This window comes from Exophiala viscosa (genome assembly GCF_022695815.1).
Source record: "Exophiala viscosa unplaced genomic scaffold EDD37scaffold_5, whole genome shotgun sequence".
Taxonomy (NCBI): Eukaryota; Fungi; Ascomycota; class Eurotiomycetes; order Chaetothyriales; family Herpotrichiellaceae; genus Exophiala; species Exophiala viscosa.
In genome coordinates, this window is record NW_026944357.1 from 139,771 (window position 1) to 161,458 (window position 21,688).

Consider the following 21,688-nt stretch of genomic DNA (forward strand, 5'->3'; position numbering starts at 1 on the left):
TCGTGACGCGAAAAGTATTCTGTCTTATGTCAGCATCTTCTTGGCATGTTTGCTCATCTACTGCAATGGGGAAGACTTCATTCCGCTGCAGCACCATGGTCACTCAAAGGTTGTACATAAACCCATGGTAGGCAGATCCTGGTGGTGTTGGTCCAGAGGGTCTCATGGTCGAGAGTAAAGACGATCGTTGCCGCATGTGCAGGACCTCTGGCTATACAGAAGAAATAGAAGTTGTTTGGTACTTTCGTGGACGGCGGCATTACCCTGTTTGCCATGAAGCGTACTCCCTTCCGACGGAGTCCACTTTCAAACAGCTGTATACTTGTGGTAGAGAAGCACTCCTGCCACAAGCGGCACGGTCTTTGTTGGAGTCAACGGCGTAAGCTGAGTTCAAAAAGGCAGGAAGTCCCATTGTCTTCGAAGAGGGCCCCCTGTCCATGCCTCTTCACTACTTCAACTCCATGCCGTCTGCCACCCTGCCTATTTTCAACACCATCAGCATTGTCTCGGGAGTGAGACACAAAGACATCACGACAACGTCGTGCAAGACGGCAACTTAGCCGGTCTTTGCATTTCACTCTCCTATATCAACACACGTCGACTGCCGCTCTCTTCATTCCCTACACCAGAGGGACACCCAGTCGATCTATTGATCCCCTCAACCTCTACTACTGTGCCCCTTGTCGCGTCGCTGGCATCTGATTGTTTGTTACTTCCTTCATAAGCTACGACCATGAGCGAGTGAGTTCAACCTTGCTACGTCTTCGCTCGCTGGATTGCTGACCACTCGTTCTAGCCATGAGGGCGAAGGTCTTGACCTTGAACGTACGTCCGCTTCTGACCTGAGGCTTCACTTTGAGCTCTCTGTCCCCTTTCGAAAAGCCCAGATCTGACTCGACACAGGATGGGAAGTAGCTAGCTTGCCTGGAGGATCGATCTACTCCTACGCAGCATCGGATGTCTTCCACCAAGGTGTGGTACCTGGTGAAACAGGCCTCCAGCCCACCTTAGGACCCCACACTTCCCATAGACGAAATTTCCAAGATCGTGACCTCCTCCTCCGAACTACGATTCGCTCTCCTCGCGGTCCTCATCCACTCCAATCGAGCGGCGTGCCGGCCAGAGCTCCGGAGGCCCCTTTTAGAAACCCCTCGGAACACCTCTTTGAGAATGGACACCCACCCACCGGCGAGCTGCAATTGACGGCCACATGGAGGTCGCTTCAGACGGTCGCATTGAGGGCCGATAGATCGGCACCTCACCCCCTGTTGAAACTAAAAGAATTCATGGGAAAGTTTGGTACCTTCATTCGCAAGCCAGAGCACCAGGATGGAAAGCTTCTTATATGGGGAGAGCTCAAAGATGTTGCAGCGACCCAGGCTGCTTTGGCGGAATGGCAGCAGCTGGTATACAAATCATTCGCATCATCTAAACCCACCAGCTGGGCTAAATCGCATGCACTCGACGGACGTGCAGAACATCGTTTGGAACGCCAGACCCAGCAAAAGGCCTTCACAGACTACCTGAGACAGGCCGACTACGATTATCCTGTGCAATGCGCCTTGCTTTGGCCGAAAGATATGGATATTGAAGAGTTTGAGAAGCTCAATCAAGAAGTGCTGGACCAGCTGCGATCAACCTTTTCCGACAGTTTCTGTCGAATCACTCTGAAACATTCTGATCTTCAACACATTTTGATAGAAGCAAATAACGAACGCGACGCTCTCCAGATTATGAGCAGGCTGCGCAACCTCATCAAAGAAAGCATCTCTCAACGAGATGAGCTTGCCATGGTGAATCTCGTCCATCTGCCGGACTATGAAATCTATAGGGACCGGGTCGGCCTTCAAGACAAGGACCCGCGAACGGAATCATATCTTCCTACCTTGCATGGAAACCAAGCGCCTGACGAGGAAGGCTGGACCAAAGAGAGACGGGTGACGCACGCCGGCAATAGGAAAAAGATCAAAAAGGTCATCGACACCTCCATCAAGCGCCTGAGAATCTCACAGCAGCATGTACGTCTTCGAGCAGTGTTCGGGGAATTGGGTTTCACACTGTTCCAAAAGCCCGCTGATGGAGAGGACACGTACAATTTCCAAGACTTCTACAGCATGGTGACCAAAGGGCGCACGAAACTCCACCTCAACGGCCTGCCAGTGCGACAGGGAGACATTACCGACCTCCCAGACATCCTCGATTCGATGGAAGCATTCTCAGATCGCATTGAGACTTACGGAGCATTCTTTGACTTCTCAGCGCAGATGGCAAACACGACTCTTCGATTGGATGCTGTGATCTATCCCAATGGCGACCAATTCGACATCTACGAGCAACGCTGGATCGAGTTTGGTGACAAGGTTTCTAAGCTTCAAGTAAGTCTGTTCAACTTTGAACGGCCAGACTTTCAGATTACGATGGACGCCTTTCCGCTGTACCCTGAGGAACGCATCAAGCCTCAAATGCTCGAGTTTCAGAACAATTTGTCGTTCGAAGGACCTCCAAATGGCATCAAATCAACACCACGCAGAAGAGTTAAATACTCTTTAGTGCTGGGTCACGTACAAACCATGTCCGAATTGACGGTGATCAAATGGCGATTCAAGAACACTCACGGCATCTTTGAGCTGCGTCGAAAAGATGTTTATGACGAGGCGCCAGGCCTGAGGAGTCCTGGCCCGAAGGAGACACGCTGGCATGCATTGTATTACTATCCCGAATGGGACAATCTTATGGGCCAATTCGCTACGGTCAAACCAGGTGAGGATATCACTTGGACAAAGTCGGTTGCAACCTTCTTTCCAGAGAGTGACAAGATGGGCCGGGCCTTGCCACAAGGTTTCAAGAACTTCATTACCGAGGTGGAAGAAATTCAAGACTTGCTTGCGGAAGCCATTGGCAAGCTCGCAAAAGGAAAGCAGAAGGCAGCTCAGGCAAGTGGCTTCCACGGAAACGGAGCAGGTGATGATACTATCTGAGGTAGAGATGGTGGGTTGACCCCGGGTCGAAAGACTTTTAATGATACAGTGCGAGGCAGGTTAAGTTTTCTACCAGCGGGACGCACGACGTTCGCTTGCATCGTCAGGGCTTGCAGATCTGGGTGATGCGTTTGCGATGTGACAGGCGCTCATCATCATGCGGTTGCTGGTACTTGAGCTCTATTTGTCCCAGAACCACTAGCTTGTTCTGCAAGCATCTTTTGCCGCAGCACTAGATGGGAGAGATCTCGTCAGCAGTTGCATACATGGTTTGAAAGGGAGACATATTGTCCCCAAAGAACGAACGAAATGAACCTACCTTCTTCAATGATTCTCAGATTCTCGTTCTTCCCTCCAACCGCCTTTTCAATCTCGGAGAGGTTCTTTGTCAGATCGTCCACCTTGCCTTTATAGAACTTTATGCCATCTTCTGGAGATTTCTCGACGTAGAAACCCGTTCCGACGTCAACCAGAACAGTCGACCCTGACGACGGTGCTGAAGAATCTGGAGCGGAAGGACTTGCCAGCGTGGCTGGGACGTATAGCGAAGTTGTAAGGGGTATGAGTAGTGGTGTTTCTGCGTCGGGTCAGTAAGTGGAAGGGCGGCTGGGCTCAAGCTCGTTGTTTCTCACCACCGCTTTTGCCTTTTACACCATCCTGGATGCTGCGTATGCAGTCTCTGAAGCGCGACTGCGCGGCACGCAGGCGCTGGTATGATGAGCTTAGGTGTTCGAGCTCTTGGGATAATCGGGCTTGCAAGGCGGAGAGTTGTTGGACTGAGAGCGTCGAGAGGTCGACTCCTTGAGGCTGGGAGGACATTTCTTCGAGATGCTATCGTAGCGATTTGGGAGCTCGTTAGGGCAGGCCGATAGCCGAGAGTCTTGGTCGGCTGGTAGAAGGGCCGGATCGCACGGATTGGGGAGGTGAGTGTTCAATGCGTTACTGGAGACAGAGTGCTTGCAGTAGGTACAAGTAGGTTCCTCGATTTCGCGGACGGAATATATTTTGTGATTGCGGGGAAATGTCAGGTACAAGTGCAGGATGTTCAGCCTTGCGCTCACCAGGCAAGGCTGCAATGCGAGATACTGCACCACAGTGAAGATACAACACAACACTGCACTCCGACTTCTCTTTCAGGCCGGGTGAGGCAGGAAATAATACAATACTTGATGTATTATACTCGATAAAATTTGGTCAACAATCTCCCTTCCAGTATTCGACCTCTTATTCTCCTCTACTCTGTTACTGAGTTAAAGTCGGAGAGACGAGTGCGTTCCGCTTCTGCTCGGCGAATTCCCTTCCAGTATCTGACCTCTTATTCCCCTCTACTGTGTTACTGGGTTAAAGTCGGAGAGACGAGTTTGATTGCAGAAAGAAGTAGAAAAAAATTCTTCGCGGGTTTTCTCAGACCTCGAGAAGGACTGAGTTTTTGCCCTTTTTGCTTGCGCTCTGTTCGATCTGTGGCTTTTTGGAATTCTCACTTGTAGTCTCTATGGGTATTTGATGAGCGGTAATTTTCTGTGTGCGCGACTTTGTGCGGTGAGGCAGAATTCCAGTCCTCCTTTTTGGGTGAGGTATGTGATGTACATGATTTCACTGTCGAACAGGTATTTTACAATTGTTTGAGTAGAGAATGCACAAATTGTGCTACACCGTCGATATCGACATCCTGCTTGACCTTGAGTCGTCGACATTGGACTTCGACTTTGCCTTGGTCGAAAGATTTGCCGACGACGATGATCACAGGATATCCGATCATATCTGCGTCCTTTAGCTTCCAACCAAGTCCTTGGTCGGGCCGGTCGTCTAGGATGACGTCGACTGCGGTATTGGAGCCCGATGAGCCAGCCCCGGCGAGCTCGTCGTAGATCTTTTCCGCAGCTTGCATACGCTCGGGTTTTGATGTCTGGACGACGACTACTGCTTCGAAGGGTGCGATGACCCGAGGCCAGTTCAGACCCGCTTCGTCAGACAGACATGATGCGACTGCTGCGATGAGCCGAGAGACGCCGATGCCATGGCAGCCCATTTCGACGGGGATAGGGTCTTTACTGCCAGTGTGGCGGACGGCGAGACCGAGTTTCGAGCTGTACCGGGTGCCGAGGTGGAAGGTGTGGGCTATTTCAATGGCTTTATCGAGTTTCAGGGTGCCTTTGTGGCACTCGGGACAGGGGTCCCCATTTTGGAGTTTAAGAAGGTTAATCCCATTTTCTGGCGCACTGATCGTGTAGAAATTCACTTTTGCTGGGGAGAACAGTGCCATGTCGTTGGCGATGAGGTGGGTAACGGATTGTGGGTCGACACGTGAGTCGAGGAGGTAGTATATTGATGGCTTGTTGGAGGAGTTTCCGTTTGCGCTGGTTGCTACAATTCCTTCGAAGAAGTGTAGTGGGTCTTCGAGGCCAGAGTCGATGTCGACGATACCTTTCAAGGCAGCTTTTATTGCGTAAGAGTTCAGAATCTGTGGAGCAGATTGCTTGGATGATACCTGTGGTGCTATGGCGCGGATCAGACTGCGTTCGTTCAGGCTAAGTAAGTCTTCTTGGAGGAATGGTTCAGCATTTGTTGTTGGAGAAGGAGCTTCAGTGATGGGCTGTGGTGGATACGACCGCTGCGAGACGAACTCTTCGTTGCGAGCGTAGTCGCAGTCTGTGCAGGTTATGACAATGTCTTCGCCGGCCGTATTGGGAAAGTGGTATTCATGACTGAGGTTGCCGCCCATGTCCCCTGATTCGGCCCTGGCTTCGGTATAAGGGACAGTGAGCTCGTCGAGGAAATTACGGTATGCAGATCTGATTTCATCGTACGTCTTGTGAGCCTCTTGAGGGGTGGCGTCGAAAGTGTAGAGGTCTTTCATGAGGAACTCGCGACCTCGCAGGAGTCCACCTCGTGGCCTTTTCTCATCTCGATATTTTCGGCTGATTTGATACAGCCGTACTGGGAGTTGTTGACGATTCTGCACCACCTCGGCGACGAGTGTGGTGATTTCTTCTTCATGGGTGGGAGCCAGGAGCCACTCGGAGTCCCTCCGGTCCTTGAACGCGAAGAACTCGGCGCCAGGTTTCCACCGCCCTGATTGTTGCCATACTGCTTTGGAGGTGAGGGACGATAGCGAGACCTTGGAAGCTTTCGCAGATCGCATATGCTTGTCGATCAAACCTTCCAGCTTCTCTTGGACGCGTAGACCGAGCGGGAGCATTTGGAAGATGCCCGCATATGCTTGTCGCAAGTAGCCTGCTCGAGTGAGCAATTGTGTGGCGTCTGGAGCTGCATCCTGCTTCTGCACGTTGACCGTAGGAATCCAGAAGTTGCTGAGACGTTGTCGCGAGTCAGTGTGATTTGAGCGTATGTTGGCAGCCCATGGCCCAGACTGGCCAGCGACTCTGCCGGGAGCTCGTAGAAGAAAGTGGCGGCTCATTGAGGGGCCCTGGTCAATCTGCAGGAACCTTACCACCTTCGCAGTTATTGATCCTTGACAAAGTGATTACCGTCGCTGATAGCGTCCATGATAACCCGGTCTCCGTGTTTGTACTCCTGAATGACGGACAACCACCACCTACTACAGTCCCTAGAAGAATACGTGGTCGGGTTAGGATTGAGATTTGATATTGCTTGTCGCCGTTATCTACACCGCCGTAGCTATATCTATACTGTGGAGCATACTACGCACGCGTTGTCAACAAATGACTACAACCTTTGAACAGTCACAACTTCGCAGACCGCTAGAGGCTGGTCAGATCTTGGTGTCGACACGCTGAGGACCGTTGGTTGTGTGGTATCGATGGTGAAGTGGAAAGATCGGCATTGATACTATAAGTCACTGCGTCGAATGAGTCGTCTAGCAGCTTTATTGTGGGAAACAGAAGTCAGTTTGAAGATGTGCAGGTGTTGAGAAGGGAATTCTTGTCTTGTAACAAAGCCAATGTATAGAGGAGGATGGTTCAAGGTGTTATGGCAGAAAGACTTCTGATGCACTGCAGTAAAAGGTAGCAGGCTGGTCAGCCTTGCATGTGAAGCGGAGTTTTGGCTAGCGGCAATCTTTAAATCCGGTCCAAAATAATTTTCTGGGACTTTTTGCGTTCTCGACAAGCGATAGATAGACAATACGTCCTCCGACAGAGTATTGCAACACGCTGTCCACTCAGCGAGGTTGTAGGTCGGACTGTTGCTGTAATGTCGAAAAAGTCTCGTGCCGCTTCTGCTCCCCCCAAGGAAGCAGAAAAGCCCACAACGACCCCCTCAGAAACCACGATTGATCCTCAAATCGGCTCATTCGATAACCTGCGCAGCAAGATTGAAGCGCGATTACATACTACCGGTCCGAAGAATGTTAAGAGCCACGGCAAAAAGCAGAAGTCTGCTCAATCAGAAAAGAAGGGCAATCAGAACAGCACTGCGGTAGGCACGGACAGAGGAAAAAAGCGTGACAGCACAGGCAATGTTCTTACCCGTCAAAAACCATCTGCAGAGAAACAACGACCACAAGAGGCAGATGACGAGGATGAAGTACTCCGAGCAGAAGTTGAGGCTTTGGGTGGCACTTCAGAAGATTTGGACTTGCTTGCCGGCGCTGAATCGGATTCCGAGCTCGAAGGCGAAGGAGTCAAGGAAATCGAGCAACCACGCAAGTCTCGTGCTCGTAAGAACGATAATCCTGAAGGCCTAGGTAATGGTATGAAGAACATCTTGAAAGAGATTGCGCTGGCACAGGGCAAAAGCGATCAAGACCAGGATGGCCTGGATGAGGAAGAAGATGACGAAGAGGAGGAGGACCAGGCCCCAGCAGCCAATGCTGGTACACAATTAAATGGCAAGTCGAATGCCGAAAAGAACCATGCGTTGCCCGCGGAAAAGCGTGGGAAGCAGCCACAATTTCTTTGCGAGCCCAAGCCTGACTGGTACGACGTGCCTGGACCCAACGTCAACACTGAACAAGCACGGGAGTATACACCCTCGCATGATACCATATACCAGCTTGCAGACTATGCGAGATCACTTTTGGAAGAGGAGAACCAGAGGTTCAAAGAATCGCAGCAATCGTCATCTGCACACTCATTCTACAACACAGTCATCACCTCAGGCACATTATCTGACAAGGTTTCTGCGTTGACACTGGCGGTTCAAGAGTCGCCCATTCACAATATGCGAGCACTCGAAAGTCTCATGGCATTAGCACGCAAAAGGAGTCGATCGCAGGCCCTGGATGTCCTTCGAGCTCTCAAAGACTTGTTCGCACAGGGCTCTCTTCTACCTGAATCGAGAATGCTCTCTGCTTTTCATTCTCAGCCTGCTCTTTCATATTTGTTCGGGCAGATGAGGGCCTGGAGAAAGGGCGACAAACTGCCACGGGGCCTACAGCAGGCTCACCTTGTGTTATGGGCATTTGAGAGTTGGCTCAAGGAGCAGTATTTTGAAGTGTTAAAGATCTTGGAAAATTGGTGCGGCGATGAAATTGAGTATTCAAAAGCACGGGCCGTTAGCTATGTGTACGAATTGCTCAAAGAGAGACCGGAGCAAGAGGCCAACCTGCTCAGACTGTTGATCAACAAACTTGGAGATCCAGTGAAAAAGATCGCGTCGCAAGCGTCTTACTTGCTGATGCAACTACTGATCGCTCATCCGGCCATGAAGGCAGTTGTCATCTCAGCTATCGAGAGCGATTATTTGTTCAAACCTGGCCAGAGCCTGCAGGGTAAATACTATGCGGTGGTTACGCTCAACCAGACCGCACTCAGCGCGAAGGAGGAGGACGTGGCCAAAAAGTTGCTTGACATATACTTTGGCATGTTCACAGGTCTCTTGAAGCCCGTGGCCGCCCCGTCGGAGGACAAGACAGATGAGACACCACCTCAACCTCAACAAGGGCGAAGGAAAAAACCCAAAAAGCCAGCGGTTTCAGGGGAAGCACAAACGGAAGAGCTGAGAGAGAAGTTGATTTCAGCCATTTTAACTGGTGTCAATCGTGCGTATCCTTATGTGGGCGCGGATGGAACCAGTTTTAGTGACCATCTCGAGACCCTGTTCAAAATCACTCACTCGTCGAACTTCAACACCAGCGTCCAGGCGATGATGCTCATACAGCAGCTGTCGTCTAGCCACAAGGCCTCACACGATCGATTCTACAGGGTGTTGTATGAGTCTCTGCTGGATCCTCGTCTGGTCATTGCCTCGAAACAACAACTATACCTGAACCTGTTGCACCGCTCGCTGAAAGGCGATCTGAACGCTAAGCGGGTCAAGGCATTCGTCAAAAGAATGTTGCAGATAATGTCCTTGCATGAGCCATCCTTCATTTGTGGAGCGTTCTTCCTGATCCAAGATCTCGAGAGGACTTTTCCTTCACTCACCGGACTCATCGACCAGCCGGAAGACCATGACGACGACGAAGAAGTGTTCCGGGACGTGGATGAAGATGATGATAATGCAGCCCAGACTCCTGACAATCCTCAGGGCAACTTATACGACGGACATAAACGTGTTCCAGAGCATGCCAACGCAGACAACAGCTGCGCGTGGGAGATACTGCCTTTCCTTGCCCATTTCCATCCATCAGTATCCGTGAGTGCGGACCATGTCTTGCGACACGCCAAATTACCTGGCAAGCCTGATCTCACTTTGCACACTCTAAGTCATTTCCTGGACCGTTTCGTCTACCGCAATGCAAAGCTGTCATCGTCTGGCCTGCGTGGATCGTCTATCATGCAACCTATGGCCAACGATACACAGAATGTGCTGATCGGCAATGCGCTGGGTGCTCAGCGCAAGCTGCCTGTCAACAGTGACGCTTTCAAGAACATGAAGGGTCATGAGGTGGCAGCGGATGACGTGTTCTTCCACCAATACTTCTCGAATCTGGGCAAAGTGACGGACAAGAAGGCGCAAAAGAAGAAGGGTAAGGACGAGGAGGCGGAGTCAGGTGACGAAGATGAGGTATGGAAGGCCATGATGGAAAGTGCACCGGATCTTGAGGGTCTGGAAGATGATGAGGACGATGACATTGATTTGTCAGAGCTCGAGTCGGAGATGGATGCTTCAGAAGGTGAAGACGACGAAGCAGAGGACATGGGTAAATTTGACGAGGGAGTCGATCTTGATCCGGCCATTTTCGATGAAGATGAGGATGACCTGATGGATCTGGACGAGCAGGCTGGTGGTGACGGTGATGCCTTTGAAGGATTCCATAGTGAAGAAGAACAGACCTCGGACAAGAAGAAGGGTGGCAAGAAGAAGCAGAACAAGAAGAAGACGAAGGGGCTGCCGACCTTTGCTACTGCGGAGGACTATGCGAAGATGCTGGATGATGATGAGGATGAAGATACAGGGAGATAAAGGGAGGTGAAAGACCTCGTCGTCATGTCGACGGTGATGGTCACGTGAGGTCGCATGTGAGGTGATTGTTCTTACTCTATTCGTATTGAGCATCTCACCACTTGTCCTTCGCATGAACCGTTGTTTCCCGAACACAATCCACAATTCTATTTGAGATGGCAGAGTTTTCCTATTCAATCATGCCACGGATATACTCATCAATTCTGGAAATTATGGATATCTGTTATGCAACCAATACGTATATGAACGGGGCAAAAGGGTGCGCCACGGCCCCATGAAAAAAGTCTGCCACACTGTCACGGTATTCCACTCCCCCGCTTCTTCTCTCATGGCTGGACCACATTATCCAGTTCTATCTCATTTATTGGATGCCACCCATCAGACCATGCTTTGTCCATCCCGCTTCGTCCCTTGTCACGCTGCCGAGGACGCCTATTTTACGCCTCTCCCGCCAGTCCTTTCGCCTCGCTTACTGGTGACAGACTATCCTAGGGGATCTAAGCAGCCATACGGTGTCTCAGCGTTGGAGATCGTCAGCACCCGAGTTTCCACTAGGCCATAGTGTGCCGACTGTGCCATAAGGCCTTGTTGCTATGTCGTCACTATGCACGTCCTATACTCGAGGTATCCATGCTTGTTCCCACGCTGCATCACTGCAACCTTGCTGAGGTGTGAGGTCTAACGGTAGTACGCTTGGACGAGGTTTTCCTGATCTTGATCTTGATCTTGATTCTGACGATTGTTAACCTAGCCTCGGTTTGCTTGGCTGACTCTTGCAGTGGAAATCCAAGCAGGCGAAAGCTTACCCAGCTTGCCTTTTTAATAACAAACACTTTTTCGCCTAATCCCTGGTCCGTGGCTCAGGGCTCGATCTTCCTTCTCGTAAAGGAACTGCTGGTCAATCTCCCCGGTTCATTGATTTTCTTACAGAGAAACCACATGCAGCCTGTCAGACGATTCGATCTTGATTCTTTGTACTACACCTGTTTCGTACGGGCCATCCGCGCAATTAAGTGGCGTTGAGCAATTCGTAGCAGACCCTCAAGCAACTCACTCAACACCATCATTATGGCGGGATTCGGCGAAAAAGACGAAACTCTAGGCCAAAAAGGCGAAACTTTTGGCCAAGGCGGTGTTTTTAAGCCTGGCCAGAATGCCGATCTCGAAGGACAACGACGATATAGCTCGACTGTTGTCCAAGGACGCAAGATGAGCAGGATCGCTCCTCCTCCGCGAACAGGCTCTCAGGCCGTACCACCTCCTGTGCCCGCCGACGATGTTTCATCCCAAGACGAGTTCAGCAAACTTGTTGAAATGGAGGCTGACGATGCTATCAAGTATCGAACTTGCTCCTGGCAAAAGGTCAATTCGCTTCGTCCACGAAAAAGGATAATGTATTGACTTATTTGCTAGACTGCAGCACTGCTCTTTTCCGAGTACATCTGCTTGGCTATCATGTCGTTTCCATATTCGTACTCGATACTCGGCCTGGTCCCTGGGCTGATCTTGACTGTGGTACAAGCCGGCTTCGTTCTGTACACCTCGCTTATCGTCTGGTAAGTCCTGCCTTTCTAGGTCTCTGTAAGGACGTTCAATACTGATCCGCCACGCCAGGGAATTCTGTCTCCGTCACCCCGAGACCAAAGACGTATGCGACATTGGACAGATGCTTTTCTTCAACTCAAAAGCGGCATGGTACTTCACGGCCATTATGTTCCTCCTGAACAACACGTTCATTCAGGGTCTTCACATCCTGACTATCTCCCGGTACCTCAACACCATGAGTGGTATGCATTCCTTTGCCCTCGCCTTTTTTGACCGTCCACTAACCCGGCATACCAGGCCATGCCATGTGCACTGTTGGCTTCGCCGCCATCGGCGCCGTCGTCTGCTGGCTGTGCTCCATGCCGCGCACTTTCAGCGCCTTGTCCAAACTGGGCGCCGCCTCCGCGTTCTTTACCTTCATCGCTGTCATCCTCGCCTCTGCTTTCGCCGGCGCCGAAGGCAAGCACGGCACCGCCGGCTACAACCCGGACCCGAATCACATGGTCGATGGAGTCAAGATGGGTGGCGAACCAATTGTTCTGGTGATTCCAGCCGTCGGCACCACTTTTGTCTCAGGCATGAATGCCTTCCTCAACATCAGTTACACGTTCATTGGCCAGATCACGTTGCCCAGTTTCATCGCTGAGATGAAGAACCCTTATGACTTCAGAAAGGCCATTTGGGTCGTCACGATCTGCGAGATCATTCTGTTCAGCTTGGTCGGTGGAATTGTCTACGGTTACACCGGCACACAATACAACACCGCCCCGGCCTTCTACTCGCTCGGCAACGAACTGTACAAGAAGGTCTCGTTCTCATTCATGATCCCCACGCTGATCTTTTTGGGCGTGTTGTACGCGTCTGTCTCCGCGCGCTTCATCTTCTTCCACATCTTCGAGGGCACCAGACACAAATCTTCGCACACGGTCATCGGATGGGCCACGTGGGCCGGCATCCTGGCTGTCACTTGGGTCTTCGCCTTCATCATCGCCGAAGTCATTCCCTTTTTCGCCGATCTCCTGGCCTTGATGAGCAGTCTTTTCGATTCCTTCTTTGGCTGGATCTTCTGGGGAGTCGCGTACATGAGAATGCGCCATGCCGATTTGGGACCGGGCTTTTACAAGAAGAGAGGCATTAGAGGCTGGATTGGATTTCTGATTAACGTGTTCATTATCATTGTGGGAATCTATTTCCTGACTGCCGGCACTTATGTGAGTTCACTTGTATTTACGGGACGTGAATTGATGCTGACCTTGCAATGACAGACTTCTGTAGAGAGTATTCTCTTGGACTACAAGGCTGGAAACGTCAAGGGTGTGTTCACTTGTGCCAACAATGGTTAGACGGGGTTCAAGAGAAACCACGTGTATTGATTGGCGAGCTCTCTTGAGAGTCTTTCGACCACCCTTTCTCGGCAGCACCCAGAGGTCATGATTGGATTGGGTTGGATAGGAGAAAGGGGCCCAGCGATGAAACGATCGGACCATCGTGGATGAAATTGAAGCAGAAGTTGGAGCAGAAAGAGGTGTAATGATACAGTATCTGAGCAGGAATCTAAAGATTGAACCTGCCATGACGATGTGAGAAAAATTGTTGTGTCCTGGCAACTACACAAGTTCGGCAAACTAGCCCTTTGAGACACGATGGTACACAGTACCCGATATACAAGGTGCGATATACGAAATGAATGCATCTGTCACATTGAAAGAGGGTAGCACAACTGTGCCTGGGCTGCCCAACGATAACATATGCTTGAGTGTAATACCACATGTGCTTGCATGTTTCTGGGCATCTTTTGAGCCCTTCGCAATTTCAACATAGACCATGTGCAGCTTTCCGGGGTTTCGCTTCTCAGGTAAGCGCAAGGAGGCCACCATGCCGGCTCGATCTGTCAAGCCCGGGCGCATTTCCGCACAAGTCAGCCCAGTCTGCGAAGACATCATCGAAGCTGTCGAGGTCTTGTAAGTCGTCCATTGAATCAGAGTCGTCATATGCTGGATCAGTCATGTCGACGAAAGTCTGGTCGCTCGTACCGTTTCGTAGTCCCAACTGCGTAGCTGTGTCGTCTCGTTGCTTGTCGGGTCCAGGACCAAGATGTGCCGCGTTGCCAGCCGCACGTTCGGTCGGCCAAATAACATTGAACAACACATTCGCGGACATGCGGGACGTTACAGCATGTCTGCCACCGATCTGTTTAGTCCATACCTGCTGGGCATGGAGGTTGGCTGCGGAGGTCGATACCTTTGAGTTGGTGAAGTCGATGAACCTAGCAATGTGCGTTGAGATGCGCGAGTAACTGTCCTTTGGGAATAAGGACCATAGTCGAACGAGACTGTTACCAGCCTGGCAAGTTTCGAGCAACGATCCAACTGCAATCCCCGACGGAATTGTTCTTGCAACAAGGGAAGCGCCTAGGACCGTGGCAAAGATGACACAATTCTTCATGAAAAGGCAGGCCAACGGGACGTTGCATTGAAATTCTCACAAGCGAGTTGCAAGAGCTCCGTAACTGTAGCTAGAGCTTTCCCCGACACTTCTGTTGCAGTAGAATCCGCAAAACCCGTCTGGTCAACGTCGTTTTCGGTGTTGAAAGCGTAGGAGTATAATGTTAATCTCGTGAAGAGGTGGAAAATCTTGCATTGCTGCGACAGGTTATCTTTGAGTAATGCGTATGTGCATTGGAAATCAATATCGAGAAGTTGGATGTATCGTAGAGGGTCACTGGTGAGGCCCGCGGGGCCAGAGCCATCGTCACCAAGGAGTGTTGCTATTCTCTGGCCAAGATAGGAAATATGCAAAAAGTGCAAGAGCGTTTCAGGTACGCTTGAAGAGTACCCCTTTGCAATCTCCGACATTATCGACTGACATGACGTGCTTGACGATGGGATTCCCAGCCTCATGGAAATGCTGTGAAATATGAGCCAGGAACGTTGGATGGCATAGCTATTGGCTTACGTATAATTTATGACAAAACAGCCATACCAGGTCAGCTCGCGTTCGCCTATAGAAATCTCCTCGTGCCGTGTACGATGACAGCAGAAGTCGGATTGGAGCGATGGTGGGCGGTGCAAGCCTAGTTGTTGGGCAAGATTAGTCGCTAGTGACGCATACATTGAAGACGGGTCGCTGACGGTGTGCTGGTAGGGAAACGGCCATGCACAGAGAAGGAGCAACGCCTGCACAGTTCGAGACCTCTGCTCTGATGACCGTAGACATCGCCTGCCAGGCGACGCACGGGATTGACCAGAGAATTGTATAGGAATGCAGTCTCCGGACTTCCACCTGCGGAAATTGACAAAATCGACCATAGCAGAAGCTTGTTTGCATCGTATCGTGAGATGAATGTCGCGGCGTCTGGGAGAATGGGAAATTGTGGATGAAACGTTGCGTAGTAGCTGTTCAATCAGTCATAGAGCTTCAAATGGAGACTGTGCGCAACATACTGGTCGATCAAATTTTGAATGTCAACGTGGCCCAGCTTCACATCCTCTAGCGCTTGATCCGTAAGGTGAGTGCGATCGGTAGGCACTCCGGGGAACAGATTTGATGATCGGGGCTGCAGACCAGTTGGGACGGCTTGAGGGAACCGACCTCCCTTGAGGCGCTCCAATTCATTTTCTTTTGCGCTGATTGGTGCTCAGGAGCAGATAGACGACTATGCCACATCAGTCATGTGCTTCGATCGCCTCTGATAAAAAAAGGCCTTACCTTCTCTTCCAAATCCTGTGAAAGGAAGGGTCGACGGAGCAATGCCGCCCAAAATTCGTGCAACGTGTACAAGGCGCCGGAGACATCTCAGTAGCGTCACATTGTTGCTATCACGACATGTCACCTCGCCGTCCACCCCAGGCTGGCAGCCGTACCTTTGCTTGTCGACAAGTCGTGCACACAGCACCTCTTCTCGTCCTTGCCCGCCGCTGCTCGGAGGACGGCGTTGATGATTCCATGTTCGCGTAGTTAGGTGCAGGATCTAGGATTAGGTTCCATTCGCGTCCGTTTGAAGTCCATTGCAGTATCACGATTCATAATGTTCATTTGAGCCATGAATTGAACTTGGAGTTGCCATAAGAAAGAGGTAAGAAAGGCCATCGGCTTGCCAAATCGACAGCCAAGTGATAGTTAAAGTTCCAGGCAGGATTACATAATTCCTTAGGCATCATTCACAGATCCTGTGGCGTTGGCCCTTGCGATGTGAAGAATGCTTTTTTCTTTCGACTACTTGTGCGCAACTGTCCAGATAAGAAGGATTGGAAACATGGGAAAAATCGTATTTATACTAGTATCAACATGCCCATCTCAATTGCCATTTTTCTCGAAGAACATGCGTGCTAGATCGAGGGCCGTGTTCATGTCAGGTGCAATGCGTGTACACTCGCAGTCACGCGTCCACGTATTGTGGAAGTTGAGGTTCTTGCCAAGTTTGCTGTCTATAAGAATGTGTGGCACTCCGATGACCGTCGCGAGGATGTGCCCGTGGAGGCGGTCTGTAATGACGAACTCCGCTGAGCCCAGCAGCTCAAATCCGGCAATGGCCTTGGCCCACGCGCGCTGGTTCTTGCCATTCTCGCGAGTCGAGTCTTTGTCGCCCTCTTTGCCATTGATATCAGGAGTCTTGGTCACTTTCCAGTCGACTTTCTGGTACGAGACGTTACCGATGTGGCCTCCCAGGTCGAGCTTGCCTTCGCCCCATGCAATCTCTTTCGACTTGCCGGCGGAGACCTCCCAGTCATCTCGTGCGAGAATCAGGACGTCGTGGCTGCGGAAAAGTGTCTATCAGCATCTTGCCACAAACAGCTCATGGGAAGGCCAATACAACTCACGTCTTCTGGGTATTGGTTCGAAAATCGGATCGATTTCCCCACATGAAAGCGATGTCGGGGACGAGATCGGTTTCGATACCTTTGGTGTTTCCGAACGTGTCGAGAAGCCACTTGTGGCTGGGATCGTCGCGGGCCACCAACTGCAGATCGTGATGCTTCTTGAAAGCTTGCTTGGTGGCCTGGATGCGATTCTGTTTCGTCATATAGATGCTCTGGGGAAAGGCACGCACCGAGACGTTGGTGAAGGTCTCGATCATCTTCATGCGTGACGGCTGGTCTTCCCAATAGAAATCGTTAAAATTGCCACCACCAGCCATGATGATGGCGGAATGAGGCCTGTGTTCATCTAGCCTACCCGTGAACTTATCGAGATCGCACTTATTGAGAAATCTGCATTACGCGAAGAAGCATTCCAATTAGTCCTCTGGTGGACAATGCCAGAATGTGCTAGGGCCGAGGCTGTCTTACCGACAAGCTTCCATGGTTTCTATACCCAGCATACTGAGAAGAATCTGCTGGGCAGACCAGATGGCGGCGTCGCCCTTGTTCTCGGTCTCCAGATAACCCCAAATATTGGCATATCTTATGCCCTTGAGTGCCTTCGAGTAATGATGAATGAGCCGCTGCTGGAGGTCATTGACCAGTGACTCGCATCCATGACTGGGCGGCGTGCTCAGGTCGTATGAAATGTTCTTGTTGCTGACGCTGTTTGAGAACGCTGAAGACGGGCCCCACGGCATCGAGAATGAATCAGTTGTTGGTAACGACGGACCGAAGTCGCTTCCCCCAAGTACGAGCAAGAGCTTCAAAGTGATGAGCAGGGCGGCCACGGCGAGCATGCCGCGACCAAACCTGCTAGAGGCAAGGGCGAGCATGTTGAGTGTTGCTGCTGTGGTTATCAAGAGACACGACAGAGTATGCTTCTCTCCCTGGCGCTGAACATAACGGGTGTAGATGTTCTCTACACTTTTCTTGCGGAATGTGGAGCATGCACTGCCTCAGAACGACCCCTTTTCTCCTTGAATGACATTTTGCCCTGAGTGCTTGGTGTCCGGGTTATGCATGGCAGGTCTCCTGTCACCATTGCTGTCAAGTCCAGCAAAAGGTCTTTGCGATGAACACCTACCGTGTGCTTGTGCCGTGGGCGGTAGGTTCGACCAGTATCGATCAATCAATCACAATGGCCCGTAAACACAAAAGGGTCCACCGTCCTTTCTCGATGTGCGTTCGAGTCAAAACCCACAGGGTTGCCCGCGGTCGAAAGCTTGCACTTTGATGCTGTCAGTCAGGCGCAAAACGCCACACTTTGAATGTAATCGAGACTGCAATGAGCAAACCCTTTGAGCCTGATGATACGACCTGGTGTTAACACCATATTCACGGAGGTACTAAGATATGTGGTCCATATGAGTACACGAAACGACTTATTATCTTGGTCGACAGGTGTCAGATGTAGTCGAGTCTTGGCATCTTGGCAGCGGAGCACCTTTACTTGGCACCCATATACCCATTGCTCCCACTACTGTATCTACTGTAACTGACAGAGCCGCATCTGAGATAGGCACAGCATCATTCGCCCAGGACATGTACCTTGTCTTGGCCATACCCACACATCTGGTATGTTAAGACTTCTGACACTGTTGATGCGCGATGCATATCCTGCCATTCGTGATGACCAAAACCATGATCCAGCCACCATATGTGTGTATGATTGCCTCCGGAGGCGTACCTTGCACTTACTAGTCCATCGGCAATTCAAAACAAGCTCAGTCAAGCTCTACACATAGCGCTGACATTTCTTGGTATGCCACTCTCGGATTCCTGACACTGCTCATCAATCTCCTCACTGCAAGGGATGGCCCCTTAGGGGCGAACGGTATAACTTGCTCTCCATGATACCAAAAACCGAGGGCTGGGCACCATCTGTCTGGGGATCCTACTCTACGCATTTTCGTACAACACATGTTGCTTCATTCGTTTGTCGACTTTGTTCTGCGCATGTTTTGAGCCTACAGCGGCAAGATGCCGACCATATCATTTCCTCAGTTCCAACGGTTACAATCATTTGTCTGGCTTCTCACTGTCGTTCCCCTCTTCTTTCTCTTCGTCCTCTGGAGCAATCTCGACCACGACTATCTGTCCAACACTCTGTCAAGTTGGCAACTCAACACGACCCGCATCTTGCGGTTTCCTGGGCATAATGTTCCTCTTCCCGATCCATTGAAAATATGGATCCTCGAGTCGACCGGAAGTCACGATGAGGTTAGGGCCGCCCTTGTCCATTCATTTGGCGGCATCGAGCATGGAGAAATAACCATGTTCCGTTTGATGGAACGCTGGAATATCACCGACATCATGGACAACTACACCATGGAAGCACCCGTCCAGTCAATCAGGGGCAGCCAGTCTTTAAAGCACGCCGTGCACAACCTATCCCTCCCGCATGTAATCGTCTCCACAACATGCGAAGCCGATCTCAAAAACGAAGCGGAGGCATTGCGATACCTGCTGGCCAATTCGAGCGCCCACCTCTTCTGCACGTTTCACCATGCCGACCGTTGGGTCAAGGGCGCACACGTAGAGCACGCCCGCGAGTGGGTGGAAAAGGGCCGCATCGACTTTGTCGGCCTTAGCAAGCACACTGTGGACTTCTTTGTGAAAAACACCGCCTCGCAATGGGACTCGCGAACGCCCTTCAAGGCACGCGCATATCCACCAGTGTTTCCCGTCCAGCTGGCTGAACCGGAGACCGGCACAGTACACCTCGCCATGCAGGGAGACTACAGCCCACATCGTCGCAATTACAGGAGCATTTTCCGGGAACTCGACAAGGTCATCACCAAGGTGGAGGAGTTTGGTGACAATGAAACCGTCGGCTTGCGTCTTCTTGGGCATGGCAAAAAGCCCAAGGTGCCCAAAAAGATCAAAAAGAATGTCCATTTCGACGAGCGCCTGACGTACCCGGACTTTTACTCGCTACTATCGACCTCGTTTGCCGTTCTTCCTGCCTTTGCGTCTTCGGGTTACTTGGACCGTAAAGCATCGTCCACAATTCCAGCTGCTTTGATCGCTGGCGCGCCGGTCCTGGCCAGCGAGCAAATCCTTGCCGCCTACACCTATCTGCCTAGGGAGGCAGTGTGGATGGTGAAGCCAGGGGAGACTGAGATGACGGCTATGGCAAGGTTGGTGGGCCACAGGAGTGAGTACCTCAGAAAGAGGGAGGCTTCTCGGAGGGCCGCAATAGACATAATGGAGGCGAACCGACGAAATGTCAGAAAGTGGGTTGCCGAGGCGTCGTGGAAGGCGAACTGGGTTGAAACTCCCTGAAAAAGCAAGTTCTATGCATCCTGTTATATACGATATACAAGAAAGTAATGAAACAAGACGGCAACCAAAAATTTGGGATGCCATACGATGTCAAATGCAACCAAAATCTATCAAAGATCTACACTAAACGCGCCTGCTGGCCATAGCAGTGCAACCAATAACAGTCGTGGTCTTTGGCGCACAATATGCATCCGGTCGTACTTGGCTCTTCAGTCGGCACACAGACTCTACTTCTCCCCTTGCCTCCATTGCGCAGCTTCCTTGTCCTGGGCGTCGAGCTGCATCTCCTGATTGTCCACCAGGACATAATCACCACGTGCCGCCCGCTTCTTCTTCTGCTGGTTGTAGCGGTCACTGGCCCAACCGTAGAGAGCAGTTCCTGCGAGGATGAGCGCCATGCTGCCCACGCGGTCTGCCGTCACAATCTCGCCGAGCACGACGATAGCAAGTGAGCTCTGAGCAACACCACGTCCAGCCGTGACGATCATGTGGGTGGTCGGACTGGTGACCTCAATCTGCATGAACGTGGCAATGGTGAGCAGGAAAGCCGACAGCCCCGTCAGCATAGCAGAGCCGAGAAACTTGTGGAGCAGGGCCTTGCTGCCTTCTGTGGCGGCATCAAGGTCGTTGCCGTTGCCGTTGATGTTGAACAGGCTGAAGAAGGTGCCGAGCTCGCCTGACATAGGTAGCAGGGGCACGTAGAAGACCAGGGCCATGACATTGGACATCCAGACCATCTGCCACATACCCTCGCTACTCTTGCCGAGGAAGCGCTTGACGACGACGGACTCGATGGCAGTGGTGAAGCTAGACCCAACGCCGAGCAGGATGCCCTTGCCGCTGGTCAGGACCTGGCTGTAGTCCGCGGCCATTCCCGCGCCGAAACCGGCCATGACCATGGCACAGCCGACCAGTGAGACTGGCGGGTAGTAAGGACGCGGCCTGAGGACGAGCAGCGACAGAAGGAGTGTGAATGGCAGGAGAAGGCCACGGGCGATCTGGTAGACTGAGGCGTTGACCGATGCAAGACAATATGTCTTTGCAAGGATGCCGACTAATCGGGCTATCGTCAGAGGGAGAAGAGACCACCATGCTGAACTTGGTCGCTGCAGCTGAATCCATCCCGTGATCGTCCCAATTGTCGTCAACAAAAGCACCTGGACGGTCGTCTGCAGGGCAAGCAGAGTAACTGGAGCCTCGATACCATTGAGGGCTGACTTTGAGAGAATCGTGCTCCAGATTGCGCACGATGAGTGGAAGCAGATGGTGAGCGCAATGCGCCTGCGAGATGGCGGGCTAGGGGCCGGTGCCTCTTGTTGCTGTTCTTTGTCGTCCATTGTCGATTTGTGCTCTGAGGTTGGTGATGCCGGATAGTATTGGAGGCTCAACGATTGTCTTTACTTCTGCAATCGCCGCATCCCTGTCGGGCGACTCCCACCCGACGTGCGTGCATGGCTCCATCGCGAACACGAGAAGACACAGTTGATGGAATGCACTAACATTAGAGAAATCAGTGCACTGTCAAAACCGACTTCAGGATCATGGCCGTGCATGGCCAAGGCTGTCAACCCCTAAGTCACCAAGATTGACAGGGGACGGATTGAGCCTTGTTTCAGGGCCACCGCCGCCGCTTTTGCGAGCCCATCACGTGTCTGATATGGACAAAGCAGCGGTATGGTCATCCCCTTC

General features: G+C 51.5%; 9 protein-coding genes across 9 annotated transcripts; 4 read left to right on the forward strand and 5 right to left on the reverse strand.

Annotated features, from left to right (window-relative positions):
- Positions 1 to 733: 733 nt before the first annotated feature.
- EDD37DRAFT_609012 (uncharacterized protein) lies at positions 734 to 2,978 on the forward strand (the record flags this gene model as incomplete). Its single annotated transcript, XM_062815098.1, has 3 exons — positions 734 to 741; positions 797 to 825; positions 904 to 2,978. The coding sequence occupies 3 exons, from the start codon at positions 734 to 736 to the stop codon at positions 2,976 to 2,978; spliced, it is 2,112 nt and encodes a 703-aa protein (XP_062669879.1).
- Positions 2,979 to 3,055: 77 nt separating this feature from the next.
- On the reverse strand, positions 3,056 to 3,908 carry EDD37DRAFT_393092 (prefoldin, alpha subunit). The gene is made up of 3 exons (XM_062812252.1): positions 3,611 to 3,908; positions 3,298 to 3,555; positions 3,056 to 3,210 (listed from the first exon to the last, which is right to left on the reverse strand). The coding sequence occupies exons 1-3, from the start codon at positions 3,795 to 3,797 to the stop codon at positions 3,134 to 3,136; spliced, it is 522 nt and encodes a 173-aa protein (XP_062669880.1). The 5' UTR covers positions 3,798 to 3,908; the 3' UTR covers positions 3,056 to 3,133.
- A 500-nt stretch (positions 3,909 to 4,408) lies between these two features.
- On the reverse strand, positions 4,409 to 6,598 carry EDD37DRAFT_393136 (prolyl-tRNA synthetase). Its single transcript, XM_062812253.1, has one exon. The coding sequence runs from the start codon at positions 6,394 to 6,396 to the stop codon at positions 4,591 to 4,593; it is 1,806 nt and encodes a 601-aa protein (XP_062669881.1). The 5' UTR covers positions 6,397 to 6,598; the 3' UTR covers positions 4,409 to 4,590.
- Positions 6,599 to 7,068: 470 nt separating this feature from the next.
- On the forward strand, positions 7,069 to 10,462 carry EDD37DRAFT_629930 (CBF/Mak21 family-domain-containing protein). The gene has a single exon (XM_062816549.1). It carries the CDS (start codon positions 7,152 to 7,154, stop codon positions 10,305 to 10,307), a length of 3,156 nt encoding a protein of 1,051 aa, XP_062669882.1. The 5' UTR covers positions 7,069 to 7,151; the 3' UTR covers positions 10,308 to 10,462.
- Positions 10,463 to 11,375: 913 nt separating this feature from the next.
- On the forward strand, positions 11,376 to 13,195 carry EDD37DRAFT_564367 (transmembrane amino acid transporter protein-domain-containing protein; the record flags this gene model as incomplete). Its single annotated transcript, XM_062814006.1, has 5 exons — positions 11,376 to 11,669; positions 11,721 to 11,863; positions 11,922 to 12,094; positions 12,150 to 13,063; positions 13,118 to 13,195. 5 exons carry the CDS (start codon positions 11,376 to 11,378, stop codon positions 13,193 to 13,195), a joined length of 1,602 nt encoding a protein of 533 aa, XP_062669883.1.
- A 172-nt stretch (positions 13,196 to 13,367) lies between these two features.
- Positions 13,368 to 15,646, reverse strand: EDD37DRAFT_680848 (uncharacterized protein; the record flags this gene model as incomplete). The annotated part of the gene is made up of 6 exons (XM_062819733.1): positions 13,368 to 14,263; positions 14,338 to 14,795; positions 14,835 to 14,925; positions 14,964 to 15,247; positions 15,296 to 15,478; positions 15,561 to 15,646. The coding sequence occupies 6 exons, from the start codon at positions 15,644 to 15,646 to the stop codon at positions 13,704 to 13,706; spliced, it is 1,662 nt and encodes a 553-aa protein (XP_062669884.1). The 3' UTR covers positions 13,368 to 13,703.
- Positions 15,647 to 16,043: 397 nt separating this feature from the next.
- EDD37DRAFT_393295 (polysaccharide pyruvyl transferase-domain-containing protein) lies at positions 16,044 to 17,726 on the reverse strand. Its single transcript, XM_062812255.1, has 3 exons — positions 17,141 to 17,726; positions 16,673 to 17,062; positions 16,044 to 16,608 (listed from the first exon to the last, which is right to left on the reverse strand). The coding sequence occupies exons 1-3, from the start codon at positions 17,545 to 17,547 to the stop codon at positions 16,149 to 16,151; spliced, it is 1,257 nt and encodes a 418-aa protein (XP_062669885.1). The 5' UTR covers positions 17,548 to 17,726; the 3' UTR covers positions 16,044 to 16,148.
- An 806-nt stretch (positions 17,727 to 18,532) lies between these two features.
- On the forward strand, positions 18,533 to 20,174 carry EDD37DRAFT_393337 (uncharacterized protein). Its single transcript, XM_062812260.1, has one exon. It carries the CDS (start codon positions 18,695 to 18,697, stop codon positions 19,997 to 19,999), a length of 1,305 nt encoding a protein of 434 aa, XP_062669886.1. The 5' UTR covers positions 18,533 to 18,694; the 3' UTR covers positions 20,000 to 20,174.
- A 52-nt stretch (positions 20,175 to 20,226) lies between these two features.
- EDD37DRAFT_564505 (uncharacterized protein) lies at positions 20,227 to 21,336 on the reverse strand (the record flags this gene model as incomplete). The annotated part of the gene is made up of 1 exon (XM_062814013.1): positions 20,227 to 21,336. The coding sequence occupies one exon, from the start codon at positions 21,334 to 21,336 to the stop codon at positions 20,227 to 20,229; it is 1,110 nt and encodes a 369-aa protein (XP_062669887.1).
- Between the last annotated feature and the right edge of the window lie 352 nt (positions 21,337 to 21,688).

Bases quoted from the DNA above. Each gene is read 5' to 3' on its own strand.
- EDD37DRAFT_393092 (XM_062812252.1), bottom strand. From the start codon at position 3,797: ATGTCCTCCCAGCCTCAAGGAGTCGACCTCTCGACGCTCTCAGTCCAA. The intron at 3,556-3,610 runs GTGAGAAACAAC...GACCCGACGCAG, and splicing joins TGTAAAAGGCAAAAGCGGTG to AAACACCACTACTCATACCC. The intron at 3,211-3,297 runs GTAGGTTCATTT...TCTCCCATCTAG, and splicing joins TCTGAGAATCATTGAAGAAG to TGCTGCGGCAAAAGATGCTT.
- EDD37DRAFT_393136 (XM_062812253.1), bottom strand. From the start codon at position 6,396: ATGAGCCGCCACTTTCTTCTACGAGCTCCCGGCAGAGTCGCTGGCCAG.
- EDD37DRAFT_629930 (XM_062816549.1), top strand. From the start codon at position 7,152: ATGTCGAAAAAGTCTCGTGCCGCTTCTGCTCCCCCCAAGGAAGCAGAA.
- EDD37DRAFT_393295 (XM_062812255.1), bottom strand. From the start codon at position 17,547: ATGCTCGCCCTTGCCTCTAGCAGGTTTGGTCGCGGCATGCTCGCCGTG. The intron at 17,063-17,140 runs GTAAGACAGCCT...CGCGTAATGCAG, and splicing joins GAAACCATGGAAGCTTGTCG to ATTTCTCAATAAGTGCGATC. The intron at 16,609-16,672 runs GTGAGTTGTATT...ACTTTTCCGCAG, and splicing joins CGAACCAATACCCAGAAGAC to CCACGACGTCCTGATTCTCG.
- EDD37DRAFT_393337 (XM_062812260.1), top strand. From the start codon at position 18,695: ATGCCGACCATATCATTTCCTCAGTTCCAACGGTTACAATCATTTGTC.